Below are 26,613 nucleotides of genomic sequence, written 5' to 3' on the forward strand. Positions count from 1 at the left end.
GACCCAAGCTGAAGGCAGACACTTAACTGACTGAACCAGCCAGGTGCCCCTAAAGTAGGCATTTTTTAAGTAGAAGAAAAATCTACTGTTTTAGTTTAGGTGACTCTCGTTCTCTTTTTAAAAATAAAGGGTATGAAGGCAAACATCAGCCTTTCTCCATGTACATAATTATAACTCTGGGTTAGTGAATGACATAAAGCTGTGCTGTGTCTACTGCTTCGTGTTTAAACTGGAACCAATTTCCGTACCCAGATAAGAAGCCAAGATAAGAAGAGCAGATGATCTCCAGCTTTCACTTAGAAGGCCAGGTCACGGGCAAAGTGCATCACCTTGCAGAATGACATGCAGGCTCCCGTACATCGAGCTCTCAACTGCGTTCCTCATTGAACAACGCGTGTTCCTTAAACCTCTTCCCGGGCATCCTTCTGTAGTCTCTCAAGGTGTCCCGTGGAAAAGCGACGCTTCTCCAGCACCAGTCTGCCTGAAGAACGCCGCAGTCAGTCCTACAAAGCTCCAATTCAGGGTCTCCCCACTGCTGGAATACCTTTGGCAGGGAAAAGGGGTACGGTTCAAGATAAGCACGACCCCAAGTCACAAGAGTGCCCTGGGATGGCGGGAAGAGGACATGGGTAGCCTTTACCCATGGCTACATGGGTAGCCAGTTCGTAGCTGGAATGGTGAATTTGGAATTATGCTAGGTCTGGTTCTATCATTAAGCGAAATCTTCATCCTCTATATTTAAAAAAGAAAGAAAGAAGAAAGAAAGAAAGAAAGAAAGAAAGAAAGAAAGAAAGAAAGAAAGAAGGAAGGAGGGAGGGAGGGAGGGAGGGAGGGAGGGAGGAAGGAAGGAAGGAAGGAAGGAAGGAAGGAAGGAAGGAAGGAAGGATATAAAATCTTCTAACCTCAGGGTTTTCAGCGACCTCAAGTGTCATCCTGTCTGACTCCTCTAGAGGGAATCACCACAGCCTCGTGCAATCGGCTTAGGTTTCTTGGGTTGAAAACTCCTGTTTTAATACTCTGACATTGACAGTTAGAGATGAAGGGAAATGACATGAGCCAGGCCTGGCCTCATTATTTCACTGCTCGGAGCCCTCGCGCCCTGCCTCGGAGGGACACGTCCTGACTTTGCTTCTTTCTGCAAAACTGCGATTCCCAGTGAGACGTCTGTTCCCATCTCCAGTGCTTTAAGATTCGGTAATTATGTTGATGGACGGGAGCCAGTGGTTCTTGGTAACGGCGGGAAGCCTGAGCTGACCCTCCAGCTACCACCGCAAGCAAGGCTCTTCTCCCCCATTCTGCAACTGTAAAACAGAACAAAATCCAGCAGACAGAAGCAATCGGATACATTTGAGGGGCAACTGGTAAGAGTGGGTGCTGCAGGGTCACGGTAAGCAGCCCGTAGAAATTCCTTGGGCATCCGTGGGCAAGAAACAAAAACACTCCAGCTCACTTCCCAAGCAGAGAAATGGATTTTGAGGTTGCATGGAAAACATTGCCTGCAACGAGTTACCCATAAGCCCCCACTCTTGGGGGCCCTGGAACTATAGGCTGGGGTGTCATCAGGAGCTCAGGCAGCTTCCCTCCGCACCCCTCCCTCTGGGGTCGCAGGTTTTCTTATCTCTGCTGCGTGTCCCTCTCATTGTCTGTGTTCGATGCTGGCTCCAACTTCTAAGCTCATTCATTCACTCGGGGCACCGTGATTGACCTAGGAGCTACAGCACGTGACCGCACCATGGCTCATGGCTTTAGGTTCTGTGCTTCTGTTTCCAAGTTCTTAATCTCTCTGAGTTTACCCATCGAATTGAGCTGTCTGCAAACAGTCTGAACCCCATCAAAATGGCCACATCAACCTACGGTCCTCTGGCTTATAGACACAGTCTCTGCGTCCTAACTCACTAATTAAAACGCTGCATAGAACAAAAATATAAATAAGCCAGACTCCAGGCATTTTTTAAAGTATAGTTTATTACACAAAATACATATTCACTTTAGAAAAATTAGAAGGCACAAAGAGATACATAAGCCACAATCTAGGAAATTCTCTGTATCTCTTTTGCATGTATAAATATAGATACTGTTCTTACAGCATGAAATTGCAATTATTGTTTCTTGACCTCTTTTCACTCAATAACATATGATGAGCGTCTTTCAATGTATCATCCTGTCAAACTAAAGAAAAGGAGACTTTAATCCAGGGATGTTAGCTCAGAGTTTCTGAGAATCCCACTCGTGTTTTTCTATATCCTTTAGCTACATTAGCTGATTTAAACTTCACAACAACACGAGGCAGGGACCATAATGAGCCTGATTTCATAGATGAGAAACCAAGGCACAGAAAAGGTAAGTAAATTACACAGAGTCACTCAGAGGGAGAACGTTAACGCCATGTCGTCCCCCAACAGAACCATGCCTGCAACCGCACATTGTACCTGACTCAGGACTCAAGGTCTCCCCTTTCCTTCCCCGGAGTTTTGGAGACACAGAAGAGAGACAAAGCAAGAGCCAAGGAGGAGGGTATGAGAGAGAGATGCAGAGATTTGTAGTGGGAAACAGAAAAAGGGTGCAAAGAAGAAGCAGTGTAAGAAAGGCAATAATAATAATAATAATAATAATAATAAATAACAAGGTGGCAAAGTAAAATATTGAACTGGACTCCGTTAAATTGCCATTTTTGTGAGTCAAAACCAAATGAACACTGGCAATTTCATGGAACTCAGTTTATTAAATTCCATCACCAGAGGAGATGTGCCTTAGGGCTCTTGGTTCTCCCCTAAACTCAGGGATATGTTATGTTCTTTCTATTGGTTATATCTGTTAGGCTGATAAGTGAACAGATAAAAGCATCCCAGTTTCTGGAGAAACTGGTGGATTTATCCACATGTGGTGTATTTTAACCCTGAACATGCCTTGGAGCTCAAGGGTTGACCTAGAAAAAAAAAAAAATGAAGTCATCAGAGTTGAGTCTGTTGGTAAGATTATCATAGAAACAGAAAATATAACTTCCAAAGACTTCAAGGCAGGGAATAAATAGATTAATGAAAATTTGCTGAACTAAAGAGTCAAAAATAAGGCAGGGGGAAAGGGCAGAGATCAAATAAAAAGTATAATAGATAGGAAAAAAAGAAAACAGTATACCAGACATTAGGTCAAATAGAGTTTAATCAGAATAAAGACACATGGCTTACCCTCGAGAAATACTGGTCAAAATAAAGATGCTCTAACCACAGAAATGTCAGCTGGAATAGCCTTGAAAAGATAGTACTTGAGGACAAGGAAGGTTATCACATAATAAACCAGAAAAATATAAGAAAGCAGGGACAGTGAATATCAGTAACATAGCCTCAAAATATACTGGAGAGCCACATATAGAAACTGTCTATATTTGACAGACCTATAAAAGCAGTGATGTCATAAAAGAAAACAGAATTAGGAAAATTCGAACTTCTTTTTTTTTTTTTAAGATTTTATTTATTTATTTGACAGACAGAGATCACAAGTAGGCAGAGAGGCAGGCAGAGAGAGAGAGAAGGGAAGCAGGCTCCCCGCTGCGCAGAGAGCCCGATGTGGGGCTTGATCCCAGGACCTTGAGATCATGAGCTGAGCTGAAGGCAGAGGCTTTAACCCACTGAGCCACCCAGGCGCCCCAAATTTGAACTTCTTAACATATGTTTTGAACATCGTCTGTTCCAAATGAATCAAGTGATCAAAAATAATAAAATAATAATAAAATATTTTTCCCTCCCCCCAAAATAAAATACAAAAATAAGAAAATAAACCCAGCTCAAACTACCCCGGTATGTTTGGAAACTAAATAGTGATTCTCAGTTCTTCATGGGTCAAGAAGGAAATCCTGACAGAAGCTAGGACTAGTGCCAAGCTGGTTTATCATGGTCTGACTTTTCCCATTTTATTTTATTTATTTATTTTTGTGAAAGAGAGGGAGAGAGATAAAGAGAGAGAGAGTACAAACAGAAGGGAAGCGGCAGAGGGAGAAGCCGACTCCCCACTGAAAATGGATCCCTATGTGGGACTCGATTCCAGGACCCCGGGATCATGACCTGAGCCAAAGGCAGATGCTTAACCAACTGAGCCATCCAGGCATCCTGATTTTTCCTATTTTATTAAGCTGGTGTGATTTCATACCTGGTGATGCCAGTAAAAATAATACAGTAGGCCTCTAGTACCAAGACCCTGGTTTTTAGTCGGAAAAACTATAAAGTCTTAAATGGCTTATTTCACTCATTTTTCTATAGATTTTGTGTCTAGGTTTTACCTCGTGTTTCCCCCCATTTTCTTCCCTAGGATTTCTCTAAGAACCGCCCACCTCCCTCCATGTTCACAGTTGAAAAGCCCACAGGTGTCCAGTGGTTGTCACAGGACCCCAAGGCTGTCATCGCCCAAGGCCCTTCTAAGAACTTTAGGGATTGCTGAGAAAACACCCTTGGGACTATTTATACAGACCACCAAAGGACATCTCAAAATACCAGCTGCTTTCACCCATCACAGATAGACTTCCCAACCCCTAATGTCACTTCTGGATTCGCCCTGGTCAGCCATCTTGTTGAAATCAGTATGCACCTCCCCTACTCATGGATGTGGGCAGATCTGATCGTGTTTCTTTAATGATCCAAGCACAGGGAGGCACATGAACAGGAAACTGCTTAGGACAGCATAGGCTTCCAAATCAGAGTAATGCCCATAAGAGCAGGGGGAGGTTTCAGAATGCTTTTTTTTTTTTTCCTTCAGAACACAATTTCCATCCCAAGTAAAACCCTTCCTTAAAAACATCATGATCATTAGAACAAAAAGGGGAGAAAACATGCAGAGGAAAACAAAGTTAAATTCTCTTCCTCAGCACCACCCCCCCTTTAAAACAGGCCCACGAATTCCATCTGCAAAATTCTTCTAGGAACATCATAATGTCAACATTCCAAAGGAAGCTAGAACCCCCAGAAGCAGAGTCTAGGATGCCAGAGAAAGGATGGAGAGGGATCCCCATGAATCCTGGGATTTTGTATAAGGGCAAAGGCTAAGAAGTAGGAAATAAAGTGTGAAATCCTATCAACACCGTTGACTCTGGACACCATCCTAAGAATGTCCCACTTCACTAATTGGAAGGTCTCCCGAGTAAGCAAATGCTTGATGCCACGTGACAACGTCAGGTAACCAGCTCCTCTCTCTCTCCCTTTATGGCACAAGGGCAAATTCTGCGACTGGGAGCACAGCCTTCCTTAAGCCCAGGGTTTGGCCCGTCTGTCACCCAGTATTTTAACAAGAAGCCATTAAAAAAAAAAAAAAGTGAATGACTTTTTGATAAGGTAGAGGGGATATGGATATTTTTCTGTATGAATTTCCTTCAATGTTATTATATTAAGATGATTTAATAAGTAAAGGTAATGATCGTATTAAAGTAAACGCTTTCACCACGCCTAACATGACTCAACGGCTCTGAGGCAAAGGTCCACTGTAAAGGGTCAGTCTCGTGAGGAAATCAACATTGACACAGAACACTCAGAGGTATTGAGCAAATGAAGCTCGTTGTCAGTCATCACTCTCTCTCCCTCTGGAGCCGCCATGCCTCCTTGATGGCAGAGGGGGGCAAATCGCTGATGTGGATAACTTACTCTATTTGAATAAGTTTGAAACATTTTTTTAAAGATTTTATTTGTTTATTTGACAGAGAGAGAGATCACAAGTAGGCAGGGAGGCAGGCAGAGAGAGGAGGAAGCAGGCGCTCCACAGAGCAGAGAGCCTGATGCGGGCCTCGATTCCAGGACCCTGGGATCATGACCTGAGCCGAAGGCAGAGGCTTTAACCCACTGAGCCACCCAGGCGCCCCAGTTTGAAACATTTTGCTTTGAGATGAACTCAGCCTCCTATAGGTAAATACTACATCAATTCAAATGTGGTTTCTTCCCTTTCTCTAGAAGTCACTTGTCCCACTCCTCCTCCCTCCAACATATCATCTGGGTGCAGAAGGAAGCTGATACAGCCTTGTAGGGATCCTTGGTGTTCTCAACTACCAGTTGGTCTTGTCCCTGGATGTCCTGGTCTGGTGTTTAGTTAGCTGTGGCTCATCTTGCTCTCCTTCGTGGGTGTCCATCTTGCACCTGCTGCTGACCCCGCAGGTCCCTGCGGGTCCCTCAGATTGCCAGGTGTGGGTGCTTTATGGCCTCTCACTTCCTTGCTCTGATGATAGGCTGATGCCAGGATACAGCCACTCTCACTCCTGGGCATCCTCTCACCAGGGCAGACAGAAACCCTGGGCCTCAAGGACCCCTCCATCCTGGCTGTTCCACCGCCTCCAGACCACGGTGGACACGGTAGGAAAGTGCAGAGCCAGGGGGTTGTGGTGGGTGAGCCAAGATGTGCTCAGGCTCCCTCAAACCATTTGGGGTTTCTTTGAGAGTTTCTAACACCTCATCACCCCAATTTTGCTGAAGCCTAGTGGGCTGGGGCAAGGGGAAGCCTGGGAGGGGAGAGGCAACCACTTCTCAGTGACCAAGCTGTGGTGCACATCTAGGTTTTACCCTCTCAGAGCTGCCTTCCCACCTCTCATGGCAACGCTTTCTACTTCCTCTTTCTGTCTGGTGGAAATTGTCCCTAAGTCATTTCCTCTGCCGTTCTGCACTATGGCTTTCTTTTGATCTAGCCTCTTTCTTTCCCTGTTAAGGGAAACGACAAGCAATGCAAAAAACTCTTTCTTCACAAAGCTTGATTTCTCTATTGCTGTGGGCTCAAAATGCCACCTCAAAATCTGGATCTTAGCATTGACTCCGTTTTCTCTGCTGTAAGAATTCTGATTTTCTCCAAGATAGTAGACACTCCATCAACCAATGACTTAGAGTGTAGAATAAGATCAAAGTAGTTTTGCAAAGATATGGGAGAGGTACAAGGGAACTGCAGGGAACAGTGGATCTCTGGACCCAAGACCTGATGACCCTGAGGGGAAGGGCCACCAAACCCAGAGGATAGAGTGTGGAGAGAGAACCTGTAGCCTTCAGGAAGGGTCCTAGCAGGTCAAGGCAAATCCTCAGGGAAGGAGTCAGCCAGAGGAATAAATATTGGCATTGTTATCCTCCCCTCTTTCGATCCCCTATTGGAACATCCCATTGGTCACACCTAACTGGACAGCAGAGGCAAGACAGTTCATTGATATAACCCAGCCATTGAGCTCCAGGTTGGTAACAAGCAAAGGGTGCATATGACAGACAACGGAGGATATCTACTCCCAAACCTTTTCCCTGAAAGGAGAGTGGGGAACGAATCAAGTACAAGGGTATATGAAAAAGAAAATCTCATTTATATTTTTAAAAAAATATTATATCCCTGTAACATACATCTGTCTTACCCAGTTTGACTTCTGCCAGTATTCATCTAAGTTTGTATTTCCATTAGATGCCCACATATTTGTGAAGTGTTCTGATGATAACAATAGCTAGCCCCCAGGGCTTTCTGTAAGCCCAGCACCGTGGGAAGCTTTTTGTTGATGTGATTTAATGCTTAAAGGAACCTTCTGGTATAAGCATTACTATCATGTCCAGTGTACAGATGGGGAAACTGAGACTAAAAGAGTCAAATAATTTGTCCAAGGAGTGTCTGATTGGTATGGTCAGTTAAGGGTCTGAGTCTTGGTTTCAGCTCAGGTCGTGATCTCAGGGTCATGAGATGGAGCCCCGTGTAGGGCTCTGTGCTCAGCATGGAGTCTGCTTGAGATTTTCTCTCCCTCTTTCCCTCCTGCTCATGCTTTCACTCTTCTCTCTCTCTCTTTCTCTCTCAAATAAATAAATCTTAAAAAAATAATTTGTCCAAGGTCATACAAGCTTGTTGAGAGTATGTACAAGATCTAAGACCATGCTGTCTAAAAAGGGCAGGGAGCTGGGAAGGGACAGTGGGGAGCTGGGAAAGGGCACCTCCAACCATAGCATCAGCTGTTTCTAAGTCACGGCTAACAGTCACCATAGGGAAGAGTAGGGACCCCATGTCACCAGCTCTGTGTTCTCAAGAGAAGTTTGCAATCCACCCTGTGTGGGAAAGGCCCCCATTTTTTCATTTAATTGTTCAATTACACTTTTTCATCTGATTTCTCAAATGGGTGAGTTAAACACACCATAAGCTTCCAGTTCGCAGACTTTGCTAGACTATGACAGAGAAACCCCACCCAGCACCCCGGCACCCCTCCACCCACACCATAATGCTTGCCAAAGACCTTACAGACCACCAACAGTGTTTGTTTCTGGTCCAACTGACAGCCATTATGTTGGTAAGTTTTATAGGAATGATATGATGGGCTACTTGTGATTACCAGCATGAATTAGGTACCATGCATGCTAAGACCTTCACCTATGTCATATCACTTAAACTCCACACCAACCCCACAATTTGCATATACATCATTATACCCATTTTACAGATGAAAACATTGGGTTTGGAGACATGAGGTCACAAGCGTGCAGTCACAAAATAGAAAATGGCAGAGCTAAGGGACCAATTCAGGCCTCTCTGTCGCCCAAACTTAGGCTTCTTCTACCCTAAGTCAAAGACTTTCCCCTGCACATCTCTGAGATCATAGATTGGCAAATCAGAAATCGAGAGGGACCATCTTATTCTTCCAAGTCAGGTGCCAGTGAGAACCTCCAGATAATGCATTTTGCATTGCAGGCTGCCCCTCCGCCATCCAAATATTGTGCTTTCGAAAAGCACCATCCAGAAAAGAAAAGGAGATAAGCAAGCAGAAAAGGAGATAAGCAAAGTAAAGAGTGGGACAGCGCGTACTCGGAAGTGGGCAGGCGGATGGAAAAACAAACAGAATCTGCTGAGAGTGAATAGAAAGGCAGGGATGCGGCTGAAGAAATGCTACGAGGTCCCTCAGTGCATGCTTTTCCATACTTGCTTTACAGAGCAAAATGTCATTTGTAATGGTGCTTAAAAACAAATGAGTTCCACTCACTGAAACTCAAAGGACAATATTTAGTCAATACATGTATCATCCCCTAGGCATGCCTTCCTAGCGCCGAGTCCTTCTTTCTCTCTCCACGTCATGTTTCTCATCCTCCTTTCTGGATGTTTCTCCCATCCCTCTCAGCCCCAGCAGCTCCCGGACTCCCCGCACCCACTCCTCGCCCAGCATATTTATTCCGGTACAGGAATAAAGTCTGATCAAACGAGAAGTTGCAAAGGAGAAAATCCAATGTTACGTATTTCCACCCGCTATGCCGCTCACCAGATTTATTGCTGACCCTTGAGCCATCCCTGATTTCCCCAACCTGAGTTGTCACGAGCTCCACGACATGGTCTTCCAGAGGTTTTTGTCATTACTTCTAAAGTTACACCAATAAATGATAAACTTTACCCTTTCAAGAGACTTAGTACCAAGAGACTTCTTCATTTCTACCTAGAGCTGAGAATCAGGTGTCCCCAGTTCAAGTCCCCAGTCCTTCAGAACGGATTTCATGTCCCCCGCCTTTCCTCATCATTGTGCCCCTAGGACTGCCCCTTCTCTCTAAGTAGCACCAGCTTCAACCTGTTGCTCAGGTCAGAAGACCAGAGGGTCTCTGGGTCTTCCTTTCCCTTGTTGCCTCTAGCTGGGGGCGGGGGTGAGGGGGTGGGGAAGGCTTGCCAAGTCTACTCCCCCTCCCCCCACCACCTCCACCAAGACTGATGCAACCCCCTTTCCCGCAGCCTCCCCACCCGTCTTCCTCCTTCCAATCTCTTCTTCACAGATTGGCCAGCCTCATCCTCATGAAATGCAAATCCAAACATGCCCTGTGCTCCTGGCTTTCTGCTTGCTTCTGGAATAAATCTAAAATCCTGAACATTTCCCATGGTGCCCTGCCTGACCCCACGCTGGCCTCCCTGCAGCTGCATCTCACACCACTTTCCCTCTCCCTGCCCTCTCCAGCCACAGTGGTTTGCTTTCTCTTCCTCAAATATTCTAGTCCTGGACTGTCTCAAAGCCTTTCCTGGGACCGTCTTCTCTGTCCAGATGCTCATTCCTTAGTGTGTCTTTGTACAGCTTCTTCTTACCTTCAGGTCTCAGCTCTTAATTCTTTTGGCCAGAGAAGCTTTGGCTTTATCTGATGTCCACTCTACTTTGAACAATTAACATAGAGTTTGGGACTTCATGAAACCAAGAAAGACAGAAACACAATGAGGACAACAAGACCTGAGTATCAAATGACCAGAACCCACAGGCCCTCTCCCACAGCCTCGACAAAGCCCGGAGTCAAAGCGAAGGAGGAGATTGATGCCTGTGTGTGAAAGCAGACAGACAGTTAAACTTATAAACACATGCCTTGGAGCATAAGTGAAGATCCCAAAAGATATTTTCTGACGATGTGGAGCTGTGGAACGAGATGCAAAGATAATAAACACATTTAATTTGAAACAGATGGCAATCTGGTCACTGGTTGCTTGACGTGGGCCCCTTGAAAAAGTATTCTCTATCCTTCAACACTGTGTGAGTATAATTTTTGAAGTGCCAGGATGTGCTCTCATGGAGGACATCCCCAGCTCCCCGAAGGTCCCCAGATGGCAAGGCAAGGCTTAATTGAGTCCTGTGGACCCGCGTTCACTGGCGTTATCTGCCTGGGTCTGGTCGACAGTAAAGCACAGCTACAACTTTATAAACAAGCAATCCAAAGTGAGGGAGGCACGTTAGGGTCCTCGAATAGGGCACTAGAGGCATGTATAATAACACATCTATTGAGTGTAGATTTTCATAATGTGCCAAAATATGCCTTAGGGTTGTCAGTACAAATGTTACAACTTGCTAGAAAAGCTGGAGGCATCTAGTGATCAGACACAGAGCAGATGTTCTTTTAAGCTAAAAAATTTTGTTTCCCTAAAAAAACTTCCCACCTACTTGCAACTATGCAGCTTACAAACTGCTTAGTGGATCTTTCGAGAGGAGTGAGAGAGGGATCCTAAGGGAAGCAAAGTTTCAGGAACAACAACTTCAGAAACCAAGTTTAGACTCATAGAAGAAAAATGATGCACTTTTCAAAGATTTGCATGGCATGGAGAAATGTTCAGGTTTCTGTCCAATATCAGTGAAGGTATTTCAATGACAGGTCCTAACCTGAGGCTCCACACAGAGACTGATGTTTCTATATCCTTAACTATTCTAATTATCACCTCTAGGACGCCAGTTTTCAGATTACATTTCTTTGGGTTTCAGGGGAAAAAGTTAAATCCACCAGAGATGCTGCCACTTAGCACTAACCACAGAATTCCAAAGCAAAAATTACGTCCTGCTTTCTGAGCATCTTACTGTAGTCGGACATTCTAGATGAATCCCAGATGCAACCTTCACGGGGCCAGAAGTCCCAGCCTTGACTTTCTGCTCCCACCTAACTCTGGTCATCACTGCAGATCTGAGGTTGATTACACGTGCCCCTCTGACATTCCCTTCCACATAGTTCATATTTTGAATCTACTGTCTTTTGTTCTTCTCTACCTTTACCCAATACTTCGTCATCTGTCCATCCGTCCATCCTCCTGTCCATCCATCCATCCACCCATCCAATACGGATTGAGGATCTGCCTCTTGCTAGATATAGTGCTATGTGTTAAGGAGGATGAGATAGAGCCTATGACTTTATAGAACATAAAATCTAACAGTGGAATTAGGTACGAAAACAGACCATTTATTGCACAACTCATCATTACTAAAATGGAGATACTTGAAAGATGCCAGAGGGGCGCCTGGGTCGCTCAGTTGGTCAAGCGTCTGCCTTTGGCTCAGGTCATGATCCCAGGGTCCTGGGATCGAGCCCCACATCAGACTCCTGGCTCCATGGGGAGGGAGCCTGCTTCTCCCTCTCTCCCTGCCCCTCTCCCCAATCGTACTCTCAAGTGTGCATTCTCTCGCTCTCAAATAAATAAATAAAATCTTTGAAAAAAAAGATAATGGAGAACAGAGGGAGGACAGGCTTATATCTTAGGGTGAGAACTGGGGGGTGTAATGAACAGCACCATAGAGGAAGTAATGAGTAGGAGTTCCCCAGGTGGATGAGCGTTTAGGGAAGGGAAAGGGGGAAAGTGTTGCATTCCAGGCAGAGGGAGAGAGACAAGCCAATCCCAGAAGCCCAAGAGCCAGCAGCATTTCCGGGGCACTGGGATGGTTCTCCTGTTGAAGGAGCACTGGGTTGGGGGGCAGGGAGGTCAAGTAGAAGAGAAGATGGAGAAAGGAGCAGATCAGGTCAGATCAGGAAGGATCCTCTTCCTTTGTGGGTCTTGTCCAGTGCAGTGACTTGGATGTTGGAAAATCACTGAAGGGGATGCTGGGTGGCACAGTTGGTTAAACGTCTCATTCTTGGTTTCAATTCCGGTCATGATCTCAGGGTCCTGGGATCGAGCCCGCCTTGGGCTCTATGCTAAGCATGGAGTCTGCTTGCGATTCTCTTTTCCTCTCCCTCTGCCCCTCCTGCTCATGCTGTTTCTCTCTCTCCCTTTCTAAAATAAAATCTTAAAAAAAAAAAAAAAGAAAGAAAGAAAGAAAATCACTGAAGAATGGCTTAATATTCTCCCCAAACACAAATAATTGATATAATGGGAAATGGGGAGGAAAAAGAAACAGAAAACACAGTTGGATGAGCAGTATATTAACCCTACCCTGAAAAGAAATACCACAGAGACAGATGGTGGCTACATTGTGCAGAGCACAGCCTGAAGTGTAGAGAAATCAAATCACTGTGCTGTGTAAACCTGAAACTAAAGTAACACGGTGTGTCAACTATACTCAAATAAAAAATAATTAAAAAGAAAATTGCTTGATAGTAAAAATATACACAGCGGGAGGCGCATGGGTGGCTCAGTGGGTTATGCGTCTGCCTTCAGCTCAGGGTCCCGGGATCGAGCCCCCACATCGGGCTCCCTGCTCAGCAGGGAGTCTGCTTCTCTCTCTGCTTCTCTCCTCACTCGTGCTCTCTCTCTCTCACTCACTCCCAAATAAAGAAATAAAATCTTTAATATACATATACATATTTTATGTAAATATATATTTGTCTATATATACTCACACACCAGCTCTTAGATGTTTCCTGACCACCTGTGTCTCGTCCCTGTAAGACCTGTTTTCTTTGTAATATATCCGTGCGCGTATGCGTGGAATTCCTTGGTGGCACCAGTGGAAGCATTAGCTGTGGGACCCCTGTTCTCCAATTGTTCTGCTACTTGGGGGATCGTCCCACCCTACTCTCATGACTGCGCTGTGCAAATACACAAGAATAAGCTCACAGCATCCACTTATTTTCTTCCCAGATTAAATAATATTTCACGAAGTTGGAAGTTCCAGTCCCGTAACTTCCTCTTCAGGACACTCACTTGGGGGTTGTTGAGTCCCTCAGAACATCACAGCTGATGGTGGATTTTGTATCCTTTAGAGATCCCCATGAGAGGAAGAAAGAGAACAAGAAGCAAGAGGATCTGCCTGAAGGCCAGCCCTTGCCCGATGGGCAGATGCTGCAGAAGGGGCAAGGTGCCCAGATCTCTAAGGACAAAGCCAAAGACAAAGGAGAGGACAAGGCTACTAAGGAAGGCCCATATATTGGCAAAACAGAACTGCGAAGAGACGCCAAGGGTAAGGCGGGCCCGGGGCTGGGGACAGACCGCACTCCCGTGCATTTGCAGGCTCCCTTTGGGTTTATACAATGGTGTCCTGTCCTTCTCATGCAGGCAGAGAGCTGCTGGGGTAGAAAAACACTGTGGTTGCAAACCAGCAAGTCTGCAGAGCTCCTGCTGTTCATGACCGAGCTTCTGGCTCCAGAGCTCTAGTTTCCATACTTAGGTATGATCTGGGGCTGGGCCAGAATGGCCCAGAGCAGTGGAAAGAAAGGTCGTGCAAGCCCATTAGCTCAGTGGCCACATTCTGTGCCGTGAGTCCCAGAGGCGGTCTCCTCTTCGCAGTGAGGGAAACTGATACTTGGGGGGAAAAGCAGAGTGCACCATTCCAGGGGTGAAGGGGGTGGGGGAAGGTGGCTTTGTTCTGGTCAAGGGATCCCAACCCTTCTCCCCATCAATCACCCTTGCTTCTGCTGAGTTGGGTTCTTCCGTGCTGGACTGCCTGTTAGCCCAGCAAAGCACAGACCTGAGCCCCATCCATGTCCCATCAAGGCAGGAAACAGCCTTGCCAATGCTGTCTCCCTTCTAGTTTGCGGAACGAATCGCTTAGTGTTGGTGGCAGGTGTCTTCAGAGTAGGAGGCAGCGGCCACGGAGCTGATCCACGGGAGGGCAGCTAAGCCAGCTGGAAGCACGTCTTCTTGTTTCTCCTTCTGTAAATTCTCCTGTCTGTGCCCAGAGGGCTGGGGCGAGTCCTCTCTGCATCTCCACCTTCCTCCAGCTAAAGAAGTCAGACCTTCTGCAAATACATCTACATGGCATTTCCACTAAGTGGGCCCCTTGGGACAGGGGAGGGAAGAGCAAGGGGGTATTTTGAAGATGAAAAGTTACCTTTAAGCCTCATTTGCCACCTGGAAGATACAACCTTTTCTGATCATTAACATGGACCTATCACTTACTCCACATGCTGAACACAGTGACAAAAGATCGTTGCCAGAAGGGGATACATAAATTCTCCTAATTACCCCCAGAGACCTATGTGCAGGGAATCAGAAAGGGCTTTCATTATGCAACCAGAGCTCATTTCTTGAAAATCAGAGTTTCGCTTCCCTAAAAACCTTTCAGCTTTAGGCATATTCGGGCCAAGGAAAACCACGACGACCGAACCAGATAAAGGAGAGCTTGAAAAGTGGGTGGGGGGGTGTTGTTTGTTTGTTTTTTGTCTTGTTTTGTTTTTTTGCAAATCTCCGTCTTATTCCCTGGGACTGAAACTAGTATTTAAGGAGAATTTTAGGGTAAGAAAAGAGAAGAGATGTAGCCAAGCAGTGTAGGAGAGACAGGGGAGACCCTTTATTGTAGGATAAAGACCTCAGCCTTGAAGCCAAGCAAGTGCAAAATCTTTGTTGCAGACCCAGTTGAAGATGACCTATAAACTTTGAAGGCCTGTGGGGGAAAATCTCTGGTCGGCTCCTGTCTCCAAGCTCAGAGGCTTGCTGAGGGCACGCCGGGAAGCCCAGGGCTTTTCCAGATACCTCCCCAGAGCAGTACGCCCTTCCCCCACTCTTCTGACCTGCCCGATTTGTATTCCTTTCCAGTTCTGTTCAGTGATCAGAGCCCCCCTTGCTTTTTGACCTTAGCTTCCCAGAGCAGCCATTCACACAAGTCATGTAAGCAACGAGAACTTTGGGGAGTGCGTGGGATGCAAAGACGGACGCATTCCTTCACTCCGTCCATCTCCAGCGAGCACCCACTGCGCATCAGGCTCCACTCCAGCGCTGAAACGACGTTGGTGAATGAGCCCGGTGATCAAAGACTCGCCTGCAGTGAAGGCATGAAGGGGCCCCGGGCTGTTCTCCAGCTCACCAGCCTTGCAGAGCAATATTGGTGGAGGGTGAATGTGAGTGGTGTTCCCACCCGCTACGGTCCAGTCTGGGCCAAGTCAGTTATCCCAGGAGAATGCCAGTGCTCGCTCCAGAAGAAACTAGTGCCTGGGGAAGCTTTGGAAGCATTTATCCTGGGAGCCTGAGGTTGGTAATCCACAGACTGCCCCCATGTGAGCCCTTCTGGTTCTTATTTTCCTCCCACTTGAAAGTAATTAGGCTTTTCTTCCATTTGGGGGTTTCTACCCACTTCTGACCCCGAACGGCTCAGGAAATTACAAAGCAAGTTTTCCAACAGATGTTTTTCCCAGCGTCAGGCGGTCCAACACAGCTGCCAATTTGCTCTCCCTCCATCTTACAAGCCTGATGCATTCAGAAGCTCAGAGAGGCCTCCGCTAAAGGACCCCTTGCTTGTGGAATGACCGGCTGCAAAGGCGAGGCTGCCTTTCGCTGCCTGAGAGGCACTCCCAACCCCACAGAGGGCCTGCCAGGCAAGAGATCCTGGCTGGAAATGTCCATAGGGGGTGTAAGATGTACAGATCGACAATGGAGTGGTAGAGTGTGTGTGTGTGTGTGTGTGTGTGTGCGCACGCGTGCATGGGAGAGGGAGACAGAAAGAGAACAATAGAAAAAGGGAGGGAGGGAGGTTCATACACGTTTAAGGATTGGGGGAAATGGGCTCCCTGGGAAGTGTGCGGTTTGCACAGCAATCTTTGGAATCTCGAGGCTGAGCTGAGCAGGGGTGAGTGCACCAGGAATCTTCAGCCACTCCCTAGTCAGAAAGCCATGTGTTGTATGAAATCAGAACCACATCCCTTGCCGGTAACCCGCCTCCACTCGTGGGGCGGTGGTGGGGGGGGGCGGGGGGATCTGGGGCGATTTGGAAGATTGTAGATCAAAAGGAGAGCTTGCTTCAATTTGTCGGAGTCAGGAAAACACATCACTCAGCCCAGGATTGGGTAACTGCACATCCTGTCTAAACAGCTCCCCAAGCCTTGATGGCTTAGCAGAGCATGACTTGGTTTTCTCTGAAAGCAGCAGATGATTGAAAGAGAAAGGAGAGGAGACAGAGCAAAAGCTCAGAGACAGGGATGGGTCCACCACTGACAGGCCACGTGACTTGGTGCAACTGGTCCCGGATTTGGGGCTTCAGTTCTGCCTTGTGCAAAACCGATCTCATTGCGCTCAGAGCATCAGAGAATCACCAAGATAGGAGAGATCTTCAAGGTCATAGTCTGACCATTAAGAGCCTAACACATAGTAGACACTAAGTAATTCTAACCCTTGAGCGAAGGAGCAAACACGTGACCCGCGGGGTTCCCTGTACACCATCTCTGCAAACAGTCGTTCCATCTAAAGTGCCAGCAACGACAGGACCATCTACTGAGCTGGGCCACTCTGTCTTTGGTAGCTGCAGCTTTTAGCATCCTAAGCAAATCCAAATCCCCATCCAGAACTGCCCCCTGGAAGCTTCCATCACTGGTTCCCATTCCACCTGTTGGGGCAGGGGGAGATCGTGGGGTGAGATGGGTTTGATCACTCTTCTATGAAGCAGTCTTTCCTAGCTGCTGTGTCTCCCATTGGCGTCTCTCTCCTTCGGTCTAATTGTTCCCACCTCCTTCAGCCATGTCCCAAATCACAGTGAATGAGGGACAATATACCTAGATGCTCTGAACTGAATTCAGTGATTCAGCTGTGATTGGACCAGGGAGGGAAAAATGAGTCTGTTCCCTTCTTGTTACAGATCCTGTATCCAATGATGCAGGCAATCACCTCAATGACGTGCGCAGTGGGCAACCCCACTCATCTCACCCCGAATCTGAATGTACTTTTCAGATCGCAAACAGATGCTCACTTCAGAGTTGCTCAAAGACGAAGAACAGCTCCTTTTTGGGTCTTCTGTGCCTTAGACAAAATTAAACACATCAGGGCCAATGAGTGATTCATTATTGTGGTTAAAATCTACTTCAGCCACCCTATTCCTCCTCTCACACCATTATGCATCCTTCTCATGAGTCAGTAATGAAGGAGAGAGGCGTCCCTGAGTTCCCCCCTCACCCTCATTATACTAGAAAAGGATCCTTAAATTATAATGATTATTCCTTGCACATGTTAACACTGGACAGTTTACCAAGTACGTTTCAAATACTTGGGGAGTGTACATTATTTTTTAGATTTTCATATCAGACAGAATTACATGTGCCCTGAAGGGAGAAGAAAAAAAAAGTTCCATCAAGAGAAAGGAGTGTATGTCCCCCATACGACAAGATGTCCAGAGGAAGGCAGTGCAAGGCTGGCGGGGGCTCTATGATGACATCAGAGACCCAAGTCATTCATAGCCTCCTTCTTCTTATCATGAGGATAAGTCCTCATGCTCCCAAAATTGCTGCTCACCTCTATGCATCACATCTACTTCCCAGGCAGAAAGAGGACAGGTGAGTGAGGAGAAAAGAGAAAGATACATTCAAGCTAGCTGGAAGAAAACAGTAACTTTCCAAGACACCCCTTCCCCAACAACAAACTTTTACACACACACATACATACACACACACACAGGAAACACTAGATTAAAATGTACATTACCACTACTAGCAGTAAAGATTAGCTTTTCTTTAAGGAAGGGCAACTCTAATAATCACAATGATCTAAACTCTGGAAATCAGAAAAGTCGGTTGGCATCTTCTCATCGGGAGCAAAACAGATAGGTGTCACTACGTGACCACTGGCCATGTCTCTTTTCTCCTTGAGGTTTCTTTGATGCTCCGTAAATTGGCTTTTGTGCTCCTGGTCCTCCTTGGAAGGGTTTTCCTCAGCCCTTCTCCTGTGACTTCCAAATGTGTCCACGTGTGGGGACAGCTGGGAGCAAGAGTCTGTCTGAAAAGACACCCTAGCTCAGACACCCGCCGTGTGTAGAATCCACGTGTGACATATGCTGACACATCCTGCTTCTGATTCCACTTTGTTCCACCAAGCAGCAGGGTTTGGTATCAGCCTTGGTTTTGTTCCATTTATATTTATGGAACATCGGAGAGCTGAAACAGATGAGCCTTATTTCACAAACCGACGCTAGTGTCAATGTCAAACAGTAAGGGGTCAGAAATGGCAGGGTTCCACTCACAGCTCCACCATTCCTAATGTGCAACCTTGGCCAAGTCCTGTGACTTCTCTGCATCATTATTCCTTCACTAGTATATTTGTTTTCTATTGCCGTGTAATAGATTACCACGAGCTTAGAAGGTCACAGCAACACCTGCTCATTATCTCAGTTTCTGTGGGTTAGTCCAGGCACAGCTTAGTTGGGTCCTCTGCTCAGCTCTTATCTGAGACACAGGATTGTCACCAGAGTCCATTTGCTTGCAGCTTTAGAAATCTTGGTGGCATATTGGGGTGCTTGGGTGACACAGTCGGTTAAGGATCAGACTCTTGGTTTCAACTGGGGTCATGATCACAGGGTCATGATCTTGAGGTCATGATATTGAACCCCATGCTAGGCTCCCTGCTCAGTGCAGAGTCTGCTTGGGATTCTCTCCTTCTCCTTCTGCCTTTCCTGCTCATGTGTGCCCTTTCTCTCCCCTCACCAAATAAATAAATCAATCTTAAAAAAAAAAAAAGTAAGAAAGAAAGAAAAAGAAAAAGAAAAAGAAATAATGGTGGCATCCTTCTGCATGCCCAGCATGACTTAAGTCTCAAGCCCCTTGAATTTCTTTTAAAGGGCTCACCTGATTAGGTCAGGCCCACCCAAGATAAACTCCCTTTTAATTAATTTATATAGTCAACTGATCAGGGGCCCTAATCACATCTGCAAAATCCCTTCACCTTTGTCACAATGTAACATACTTATGAGCTATATCCCATCATATTCCCACACTCAAGGGGAGGGGGACTATAGAGGGCATCCATAAAAGGGGGCAGAATCTCAGGCCATCTTAGAAGTCGGCCACCACACCCTGTAAAATGAAGATTCAAATAAGACCTATTGTACATGGTTACTCTAAAGATGAAATGAGACGGTGATGATAGCAGGAAGCATCCAGCACGCAGTAACTGCTGTAATCATTCCAGCATTTCTGAGTATCTGCTTCATGGCAGGCCCCACATTAGGAGCTGGGGATTCAGGAAATAATAATGTCAACTTCGCTCTAAAAAAATCATGACATTTCTCTTAACACTAAATGTTCCTCGTCACCCCAACCTCGTTCAAAAGCTGCCAAAAAGCAATAAAGCTTTAAAATCCAACTAAATGACTTTTTGATACAAAGTCTCAGGGTTTTATTTTTTCACTTATTGGAGTCACTGTCAAAAATAAAAAGTGCTGACTCCAATCAAAGACTATCATCCATAGGACTATTATTTCCACCCTTAAACGTCCCCCGACTACCCCCCCACCCCGGTTTGGCCATGAACTTGCAATCAGAGGAGCAGCTGTCTAGTAATATCGTGTTGACACAGGTGAACTCAACTCTCCCTGGGTGTTCTTAGCCTCGGCTGCCCTCGGTCGAATCCCCTGGAGGGCTTGTCCAGGGTCCCACCTGCCGAAATGCAGGTGTATTTGGCCTGGGGTGCAGGCTTGGCTTTGGAATTTTTAAAGCCCCATCCTCCACACCCCCCACCCCCAAAAGCTCCAACACACCAGAAGAGAATTTCTGCTGGAGCCAAAGTCTGATAGTTTCCCACAGTCCGAAAGCCAAATTCCCCTTAAAGAGAAACTGTTGAAGATAAGACGGGCCAGACACGTGAGCAGCGATAAAGGATTTTTCCATATATTTGCAGCAAAGAGACTGAAATTCAACACATTTCACACCTTTTCAAGGTGCTCTCCCAGGTCTGGACCGCTTTTCCTTTTTGCAGACAGCCCACCTCTGGGTGGGGAGTAGCTGGGATCATGCTGAGCACAGAATCCATTACCCAGAAAGCTGCTGGTGCTCAGCATGTCTTCCACTCACTCATTCAGTCTTTATTTACTCTATCACCTGCATGTATTGAGCACCTACTATATGCCAGACTTCAGCATGGGTGCTGGGGCTTCAAAGACCAACAGGACCCAAACTGTGCCTTCAAGAGCTCAGAGTCTAATGCCAAGAGGCAAAGATGCCCTTCCTGGACCAGACGAGAAGTGCTTTCTGGACAGAGGACAGGAAACTAGTTTTTCGGCTGTAAATAATCTTTTTAAAAACCTTCTCTGTCTTCTAGGACTACGTGTATCTCTCTCCGGTTTTAATCAGTCCCAGAGGGCAGCCTCTTTCCAACTTCCCTTCCATCTCCCTGGCAACCATTCTTTTCCCCCATCCCACCCCGAGAAAAAATTACCAAAGAGAAGAACATAAAAACTGCCGAAATGTCATAATTATTCTGTAAGGAAGAAGAACCACATGAAGCCCTAGCCTCCTCCCCTCCTCTCCCTTCTAACCCTCTGGAGTTTTTCTCCCATAGAGAGGGGCATACTCCATAACCCAGGACCACATCCTGAGCTGGGGAGGGGGGTGGGGGGGCTGCCTCCTTCCACTTGCCGAACAGTGCTGGCTTCCAGCAAGACCGACTGCCAGTGCAGCCGAAAGCAGACACTTACTGACCGAGGAGACTTTGGCAAAGCTCAGAGAAGCTGCATTCCTCTTTTTTTTTTTTTTTTTTTTTTTTTAGAGGGAGAGAGAGGGACAGAGGAAGAAAGAGTATCTTAAACAGGCTCCAGGCCCAGCTCAGAGCCGAAGGTGGGGCTCCATCTCACGACCCTGAGATCATGACCCGAGCCAAAATCAAGAGTCACTCCACCGACTGAGCCCCCCCCCAGGCGCCCCTGGATTCCTCTTTGAAGATAACACTGAACCAGAGACAGCTGTTTGAGACAGAGCTGGTGGTGTAAAATTAGGACAGAATTTCGTCTGTCTGGCTCTAAAGGGGACCTTTCCCCCCAGAGTGACACATGTCCGTAGAGCCCCGAGAGGGAGTTCAACTGGCAGTCCGGTGCCCCCACACCCCCAAAATGCCTTCCTCCTTCCATTTGTCTTATAAACACTTCCTGAGAATCCGCTGTGTACAAGATCCTGGGCTCGGCTCTGCTAGCCCTCCACCACCCTACTTCCACCCGCGAAGGTTTTGGAAAATATCAGTACCTTTCTATGGACTCAAAACTTAAGTGTCCTGGCAGATGCCAGAAAGAATCGCTCTGAGTTATTTTTTTTTCTACCTACTCTGGCATCCTGGGGAAATTGCTGTCAAGCCTACTTCATTCTCTAGTTTGAAATTCTGTTCAAGTGCAATGCTTCAGCCAGGGGTTGCTAAACGTTTTAAGGAGCCACACGAGCAAGTACCACCCAGACCCAGGTCTGGTGAGCAACTCCGAAGGTCACGGCTGGCTTGGTAGAGGAAAGCCTAGAGGTGGAGTCCTGCCTTCAGTTATGTGTCTGGTGCGTGGAGGTGGAGTGGGGTGGGGCGGGGGTAGCAATTCTGTCCAACATCCTTACACGAAGCAGAACTGCTTCACATGCTTCAAAGTCGCCAGGGTGAAAATCAGGGGTTGAGGGTCGTGGTGATGAGATCATTTACTCCAGGACTCCAGAGCCTTGTATCTCTAAATGAGCCTTGTGTCCCTAACTGGTTTAAATGTGGTCTCGCATCATGTCTAGAAGATGAACTGTACGGCTTCAAGGTCCCTGGGAACCCTAGATCTTGTCTTTGAATTAGGCCAGCCAGCCTTGGCTTGGTTTGCTTAAGGCTTGGTGACGGGCCAGTTGTCTATCTTGCACAGCAATTTTGAAACTGCTGAGAAAACTTCAGAATCCTCATTTCTATTTTGGAAATTAGCACTTGTCTCCTTGCGACAGGGGGTGTACTGAAGCATCCACTAATGCAGGGGTTGGCAAACTGCAGCCCATTAGGCCAAATTTGTCCTGCCATCTGTCTTCGATGACTTGCAAACGAAGAACGGTTTTGCCATTTTTAAATGGCTGGGAAAAAAGAAATCAAAAGAATGATCTTTTGTGATACATGAAAATCCTATGAAAATGACTTTTGGTGCCCATCGATAAAGTTTTATTGAACCACAGCTACAGCTCCTTACTTATGTGTCATCTGTGGCTATTTTTGTGTCACGACGACCGTGTCCTGTGGCTACAACAGAGCCGGGATGGCCACCAAGCTCAGCCGATTCACTGTCTGGTCCCGCCCAAGAAAGTTTGCAGACTTCTGCGTGAATATGAAAAAATAATTCTTCGCAAATCCAAAAAAGAGAGAGGGTCCCCTAATTCGGTATTTAATTAACCTGACTAGATGACCAACTTGGACCCCGTAATGAGCTTCTCTACTCAGTTAACTCCCCAGAGTAGCAATCAACTCACGGGGCATCAGCAAAACAATTTGCCAATAATCCACCTAGCAAAGAGAACTGCCACCATGCTCATCATATTCCAGAAAGCAAATCAGAATGTCCTACAGGTTCCATGTGTCTTTCCTAATGAGGGCTTTCCTTCTTGGCTCTGGGTTGAGGGTCTGCTTCCTTCTCTGGGGCGTGAACCTCCCTTGTTATTCTGCAGGTGGGGGTCAAACCCAAAAACACGAATGCTAGGTCTAGCGCTGTGCATGGATCCTAAGAGCGTGGCATTTCTCTCCTCACTTCCCTGGAACAGACTGGAAGCTGCCGATCCCGCTGGGACCTGTTTATCCACCATTAATCTCGAGTCTGAACACCACCAAAGCTGTAGGACGAAGCTGGGACTTTTCTCTTCCAATAGCAAAGAGCTTACGATTACATGACGTGAGTCTTCCAAAAATCCCTCTTTCCCCCTATCTTTTGCATGCTGAGGACTGAGGGTGTGCCCCCCCCACGGAGCACACTCAGCAAGTGAAGTCCTGACAAAGACCACAGGAGCAGGAGTCAGTGGAGTGAGACACTCACAGGAAGTCAAGTGGGGCACACAGAACCCCCTGGGGTCAATGGTCTGGAAGCCCAGAGGAGAAAGAGCCTGTTCTGGCTGGGGGAGTCCCTTCATTGGAAGCCAAAATCAGAGCCCTAAAAGAGGAATAGGAGGGAGGTGGGTGGGAGGGGGGGCAGTAAGACAGGGCAGGGGTGGAGGAGGAGGACACCCAGGCAGAAACGGAGGCACGTGTTAATTGTGTTAAGGAGGTGATGATGCTGCTGGAGATGCTGGCTCTGCCTGAGAAAGGCAACGTGGCAAACCAGGGAAAGGAGGAGGGTGGGAGAATCCCCAATGGGAGACCTCTCATTGGGACCCTCCCGGGGGGCTCTGGCCCCATCCAGAATGCTCCGGGCACCCCAGGCCCCATCTACACTCCCGTGGCTTGCTTCATGCCCTCACTCTCCAAGGTGGGCTCTGAATAGCACCATCCTCAGAACAGAGTCACCAACCCCGAAGCAATGCAGTGAATTTATACTTGATGCAAGAGAAGGTCACAGAGAGACCTCAGCAAAGCCCTCCCACTGGCTGGGTCCCAGTTTCTCCAACCAGGAAGTGGGATGCTGGATCTCTGACATCCCTCGTGGCCCCGGGTTTTGGTCAGCCCCTCTGCCCGCCCCCAGAGCGGCTAGTGCTGTGTCCTCTGGGTTCCTTATGGGCAATCCTAGAAAGAAGTAAAACAACAGACCTCCTGTTTCCTGTTGTGTGGGAGGCAGGAAATGGCCCAAACCCCTAACTGGGATGAAGTCCCTACAACGTGTCCGGCCACCCACTCCTAAGTAACCCCCACCCATGCAGGTGTGTCGGCCAGGAAGAGGGCATGTTGGGCCATCAGCCACAGGAGTGCGTCCCCTGCCCATGTTCCCAGCCGTGCCCCTGCCCTGTGGGGTGTAAAAGTATTACAATGTGAATAGGGATAGTGTTTGCTGAGCCTCCTCTGCAGACAGGGAGGGCAGGGCGTGCGTGGGGTGGCCCCCCTGGTCAGAATTGAAATTGGGCACCACTCTCCCACTGGCCACACATGGACCAAGCAAGAGGGGTAGCAGCTCCTTGAAGAAACCAATGTGCAGGAAGAATCTGATGCTCTCTTGTCCGCACAAAGAGGCGGGGGCAGGAGAGGGAGCTGAGTGAGGGTGAGATCGTCAGGAACTGGGATGACCCCATGAAAACAAGCATCATGGCAGTCAGAAGGCAGGGATTGGCCCTGCCCAGCAGTGGGCACCCAGCAGGACCACCTCCAGTAGAGAGCTGGGTCTGGGCAGAGGGTGCGGTGAAGGGGAACTCTCTGTCTGGGGAAACTCACTGTGTACCTTACGGTGGTGTTTCTCCTAGTGGAATGCCGGCAGGGCTCCTCCACTTCTCAGTTTCTAATAGAAACAAGATTAGAATCGCAAGTTAGGACCCTTCAACACACATCACACCCTGCCTCCTGCTCCTTGCCCCCAAGAAGGATAGCTTTCAACCCATGGCATTCTTGACATTCCAATTTCATATAATCCGTGCCATTTCCAGGCTGGAAAAAGACCTTGTAAAGAATCTACCATATGGGTGGGTGTTGAGCCAAGGTCCTATAGCGATTGGCAGGCTCATAACTAGAGCTCAGTGCCCTGACCCACAACCTAGCATGCCGGACTCCCAGCAACAAACAGAAAGGATGCCTCTTTGATCAGTTTCCCAAGGTCACAGAAAATTTAGGAAGATCAGCGGAAATCTAACTGATAGTCAAGAGGCAGGGACAAGAGCTGACTGTTGTCAAAAACACGCCTTGTCTCGGTGTGAGCATGTGGAACTTGGGAACCACGTGCTACCTTGGCTCCTCGATACAGGTGCATGTGGCCCGTCTGCCCCAGCAGGGCCCCTTCCGGCACTTCATGGACATGAAGGCAGAGAAGAGATTGGCTGGCCGGAAGGAGCGCCGCAGTCGCTTTGGAGACATCAACGTGCACAAGTGCTATCAGTTTGGACAAATCTTCTCCCCTTTCCAGGCCCTCGCCACAACGGTGAGCAAGCTTCCCCATGAAAAGAGTTGTTAAGTCTTTCAGTGAGAACACTAGCAAACCCCAGTTATTTCCCCTTTTAAGAAAGGTATTAGTCAATTCTGGCCACAAGAATGCTGCGTAACAAACATGCCCCAAATTTACTGACTTACCATTGCAACCACCCATGTTTCTCACTTGCTAGCCTGCAGAGAGATACACTCGTTCCATTTCTGTTGACTGCAAGTTCGTAGGTAGGAGGGAATGAAGAACTGAGAACAATAATCCCATCTACCACAAGAGATTGAAGGTAGCCTAGTACCTAATGGATGGTTACCTTAAGTTTAGGGGGAGATCTGAAGGCAAATGTTTGCAGCTTGGTGTTCTGAAATAAGACCATTTCAAGAGGAGACAGAGCTCTGGGGGAAAGGGAAGTTTTTGTAATAAGGGAAGATGGTTCTCGCTCCTATCCTTCTGTCCTACCTGTGACCTTCTGGACTCAGGTCAGTTCAAGACTCAGGACCATTCCAAAATGCATTTCCTTAAAACCATTATTGTAATGCCTTCCTAAATATACACTCTTATGATTTTTAACATTTGAGTGTGCATATGAATCACTTGGGAAGCCTAATTAAAATGTAAATTCCCAGGCTTATAGTGATTTCAGTTCAGAGAGTTTGGGTCGGGTCTTGGAATCTCCTTTGTTAACAAATTCTCCGTCTACCACCTTCATTCATCATCACTTCTTCCCAACTTTGTTCCCTTCACCAGTTGGCAGGATGACAAACTCACCCTTGTTTTCCCATGGATTGGGAACAGCATCCATGTGCTGGGTTTGTACCATGTACCAGGTATAGTGCTAAAGATTTTACCAAACCTTAATCTTCATGACCTCTGCCACATCAACACCCTCATGTTATTGATGAAGCAAGAAAAGCTGAGACATGTTAAGTAACTTGCCCAAGATTATCAATGCTCAGGGCAGAGCCAGCATATGAACCTGTTAAGCTATATGCCATTGCCATTATTCTCTACCTTGTAGGAAATGCGAAGACTGGTATTTCCCCAAGACCTGCCCATGAGTCCACACCTACAGAAAATGGGCATTTCATGCACCACTGAAGCACATCTCCAGGATTTATCCTTGTCTTCCAGAGAGTTGGGTATGAAAAAAGATGACAGCAACCATGAGAAAGAGAAGCCAGCAAGTCACATTAAGATCCCTTTATTCCCCCCAATAGTTAAAGCAACAAAATCTAATGACATGAAATAATAAAAATTTTAAAACT

The 26,613-nt window shown here is 47.0% G+C and overlaps 1 protein-coding gene across 2 annotated transcripts; it reads left to right on the plus strand.

Annotated features, from left to right (window-relative positions):
* Positions 1-4,947: 4,947 nt before the first annotated feature.
* On the plus strand, positions 4,948-26,613 carry LOC116875493. 2 transcript variants are annotated; one of them, XM_032871053.1, is made up of 5 exons: positions 4,948-5,162; positions 13,386-13,582; positions 23,061-23,188; positions 25,175-25,348; positions 26,367-26,613. In XM_032871053.1, the coding sequence occupies exons 1-5, from the start codon at positions 5,095-5,097 to the stop codon at positions 26,595-26,597; spliced, it is 798 nt and encodes a 265-aa protein (XP_032726944.1). In that variant the 5' UTR covers positions 4,948-5,094; the 3' UTR covers positions 26,598-26,613. The 2 variants fall into 2 exon arrangements, with proteins under 2 accessions (XP_032726944.1, XP_032726946.1); XM_032871055.1 differs by having other exon boundaries at positions 25,202-25,348.

The sequence above is a fragment of the Lontra canadensis genome, unplaced genomic scaffold, assembly GCF_010015895.1.
Source record: "Lontra canadensis isolate GAN:19392208 unplaced genomic scaffold, GSC_riverotter_1.0 scaffold41, whole genome shotgun sequence".
In the NCBI taxonomy this organism is placed as follows: domain Eukaryota; kingdom Metazoa; phylum Chordata; class Mammalia; order Carnivora; family Mustelidae; genus Lontra; species Lontra canadensis.

Excerpts from the sequence above, each read along its gene's own strand:
- LOC116875493 (XM_032871053.1), top strand. The coding sequence starts at position 5,095 with ATGTCCCACTTCACTAATTGGAAGGTCTCCCGAGTAAGCAAATGCTTG. Across the intron at positions 5,163-13,385 it reads ATGCCACGTGACAACGTCAG|AGATCCCCATGAGAGGAAGA; the intron begins GTAACCAGCTCC and ends TGTATCCTTTAG. Across the intron at positions 13,583-23,060 it reads ACTGCGAAGAGACGCCAAGG|ACTGGAAGCTGCCGATCCCG; the intron begins GTAAGGCGGGCC and ends TCCCTGGAACAG.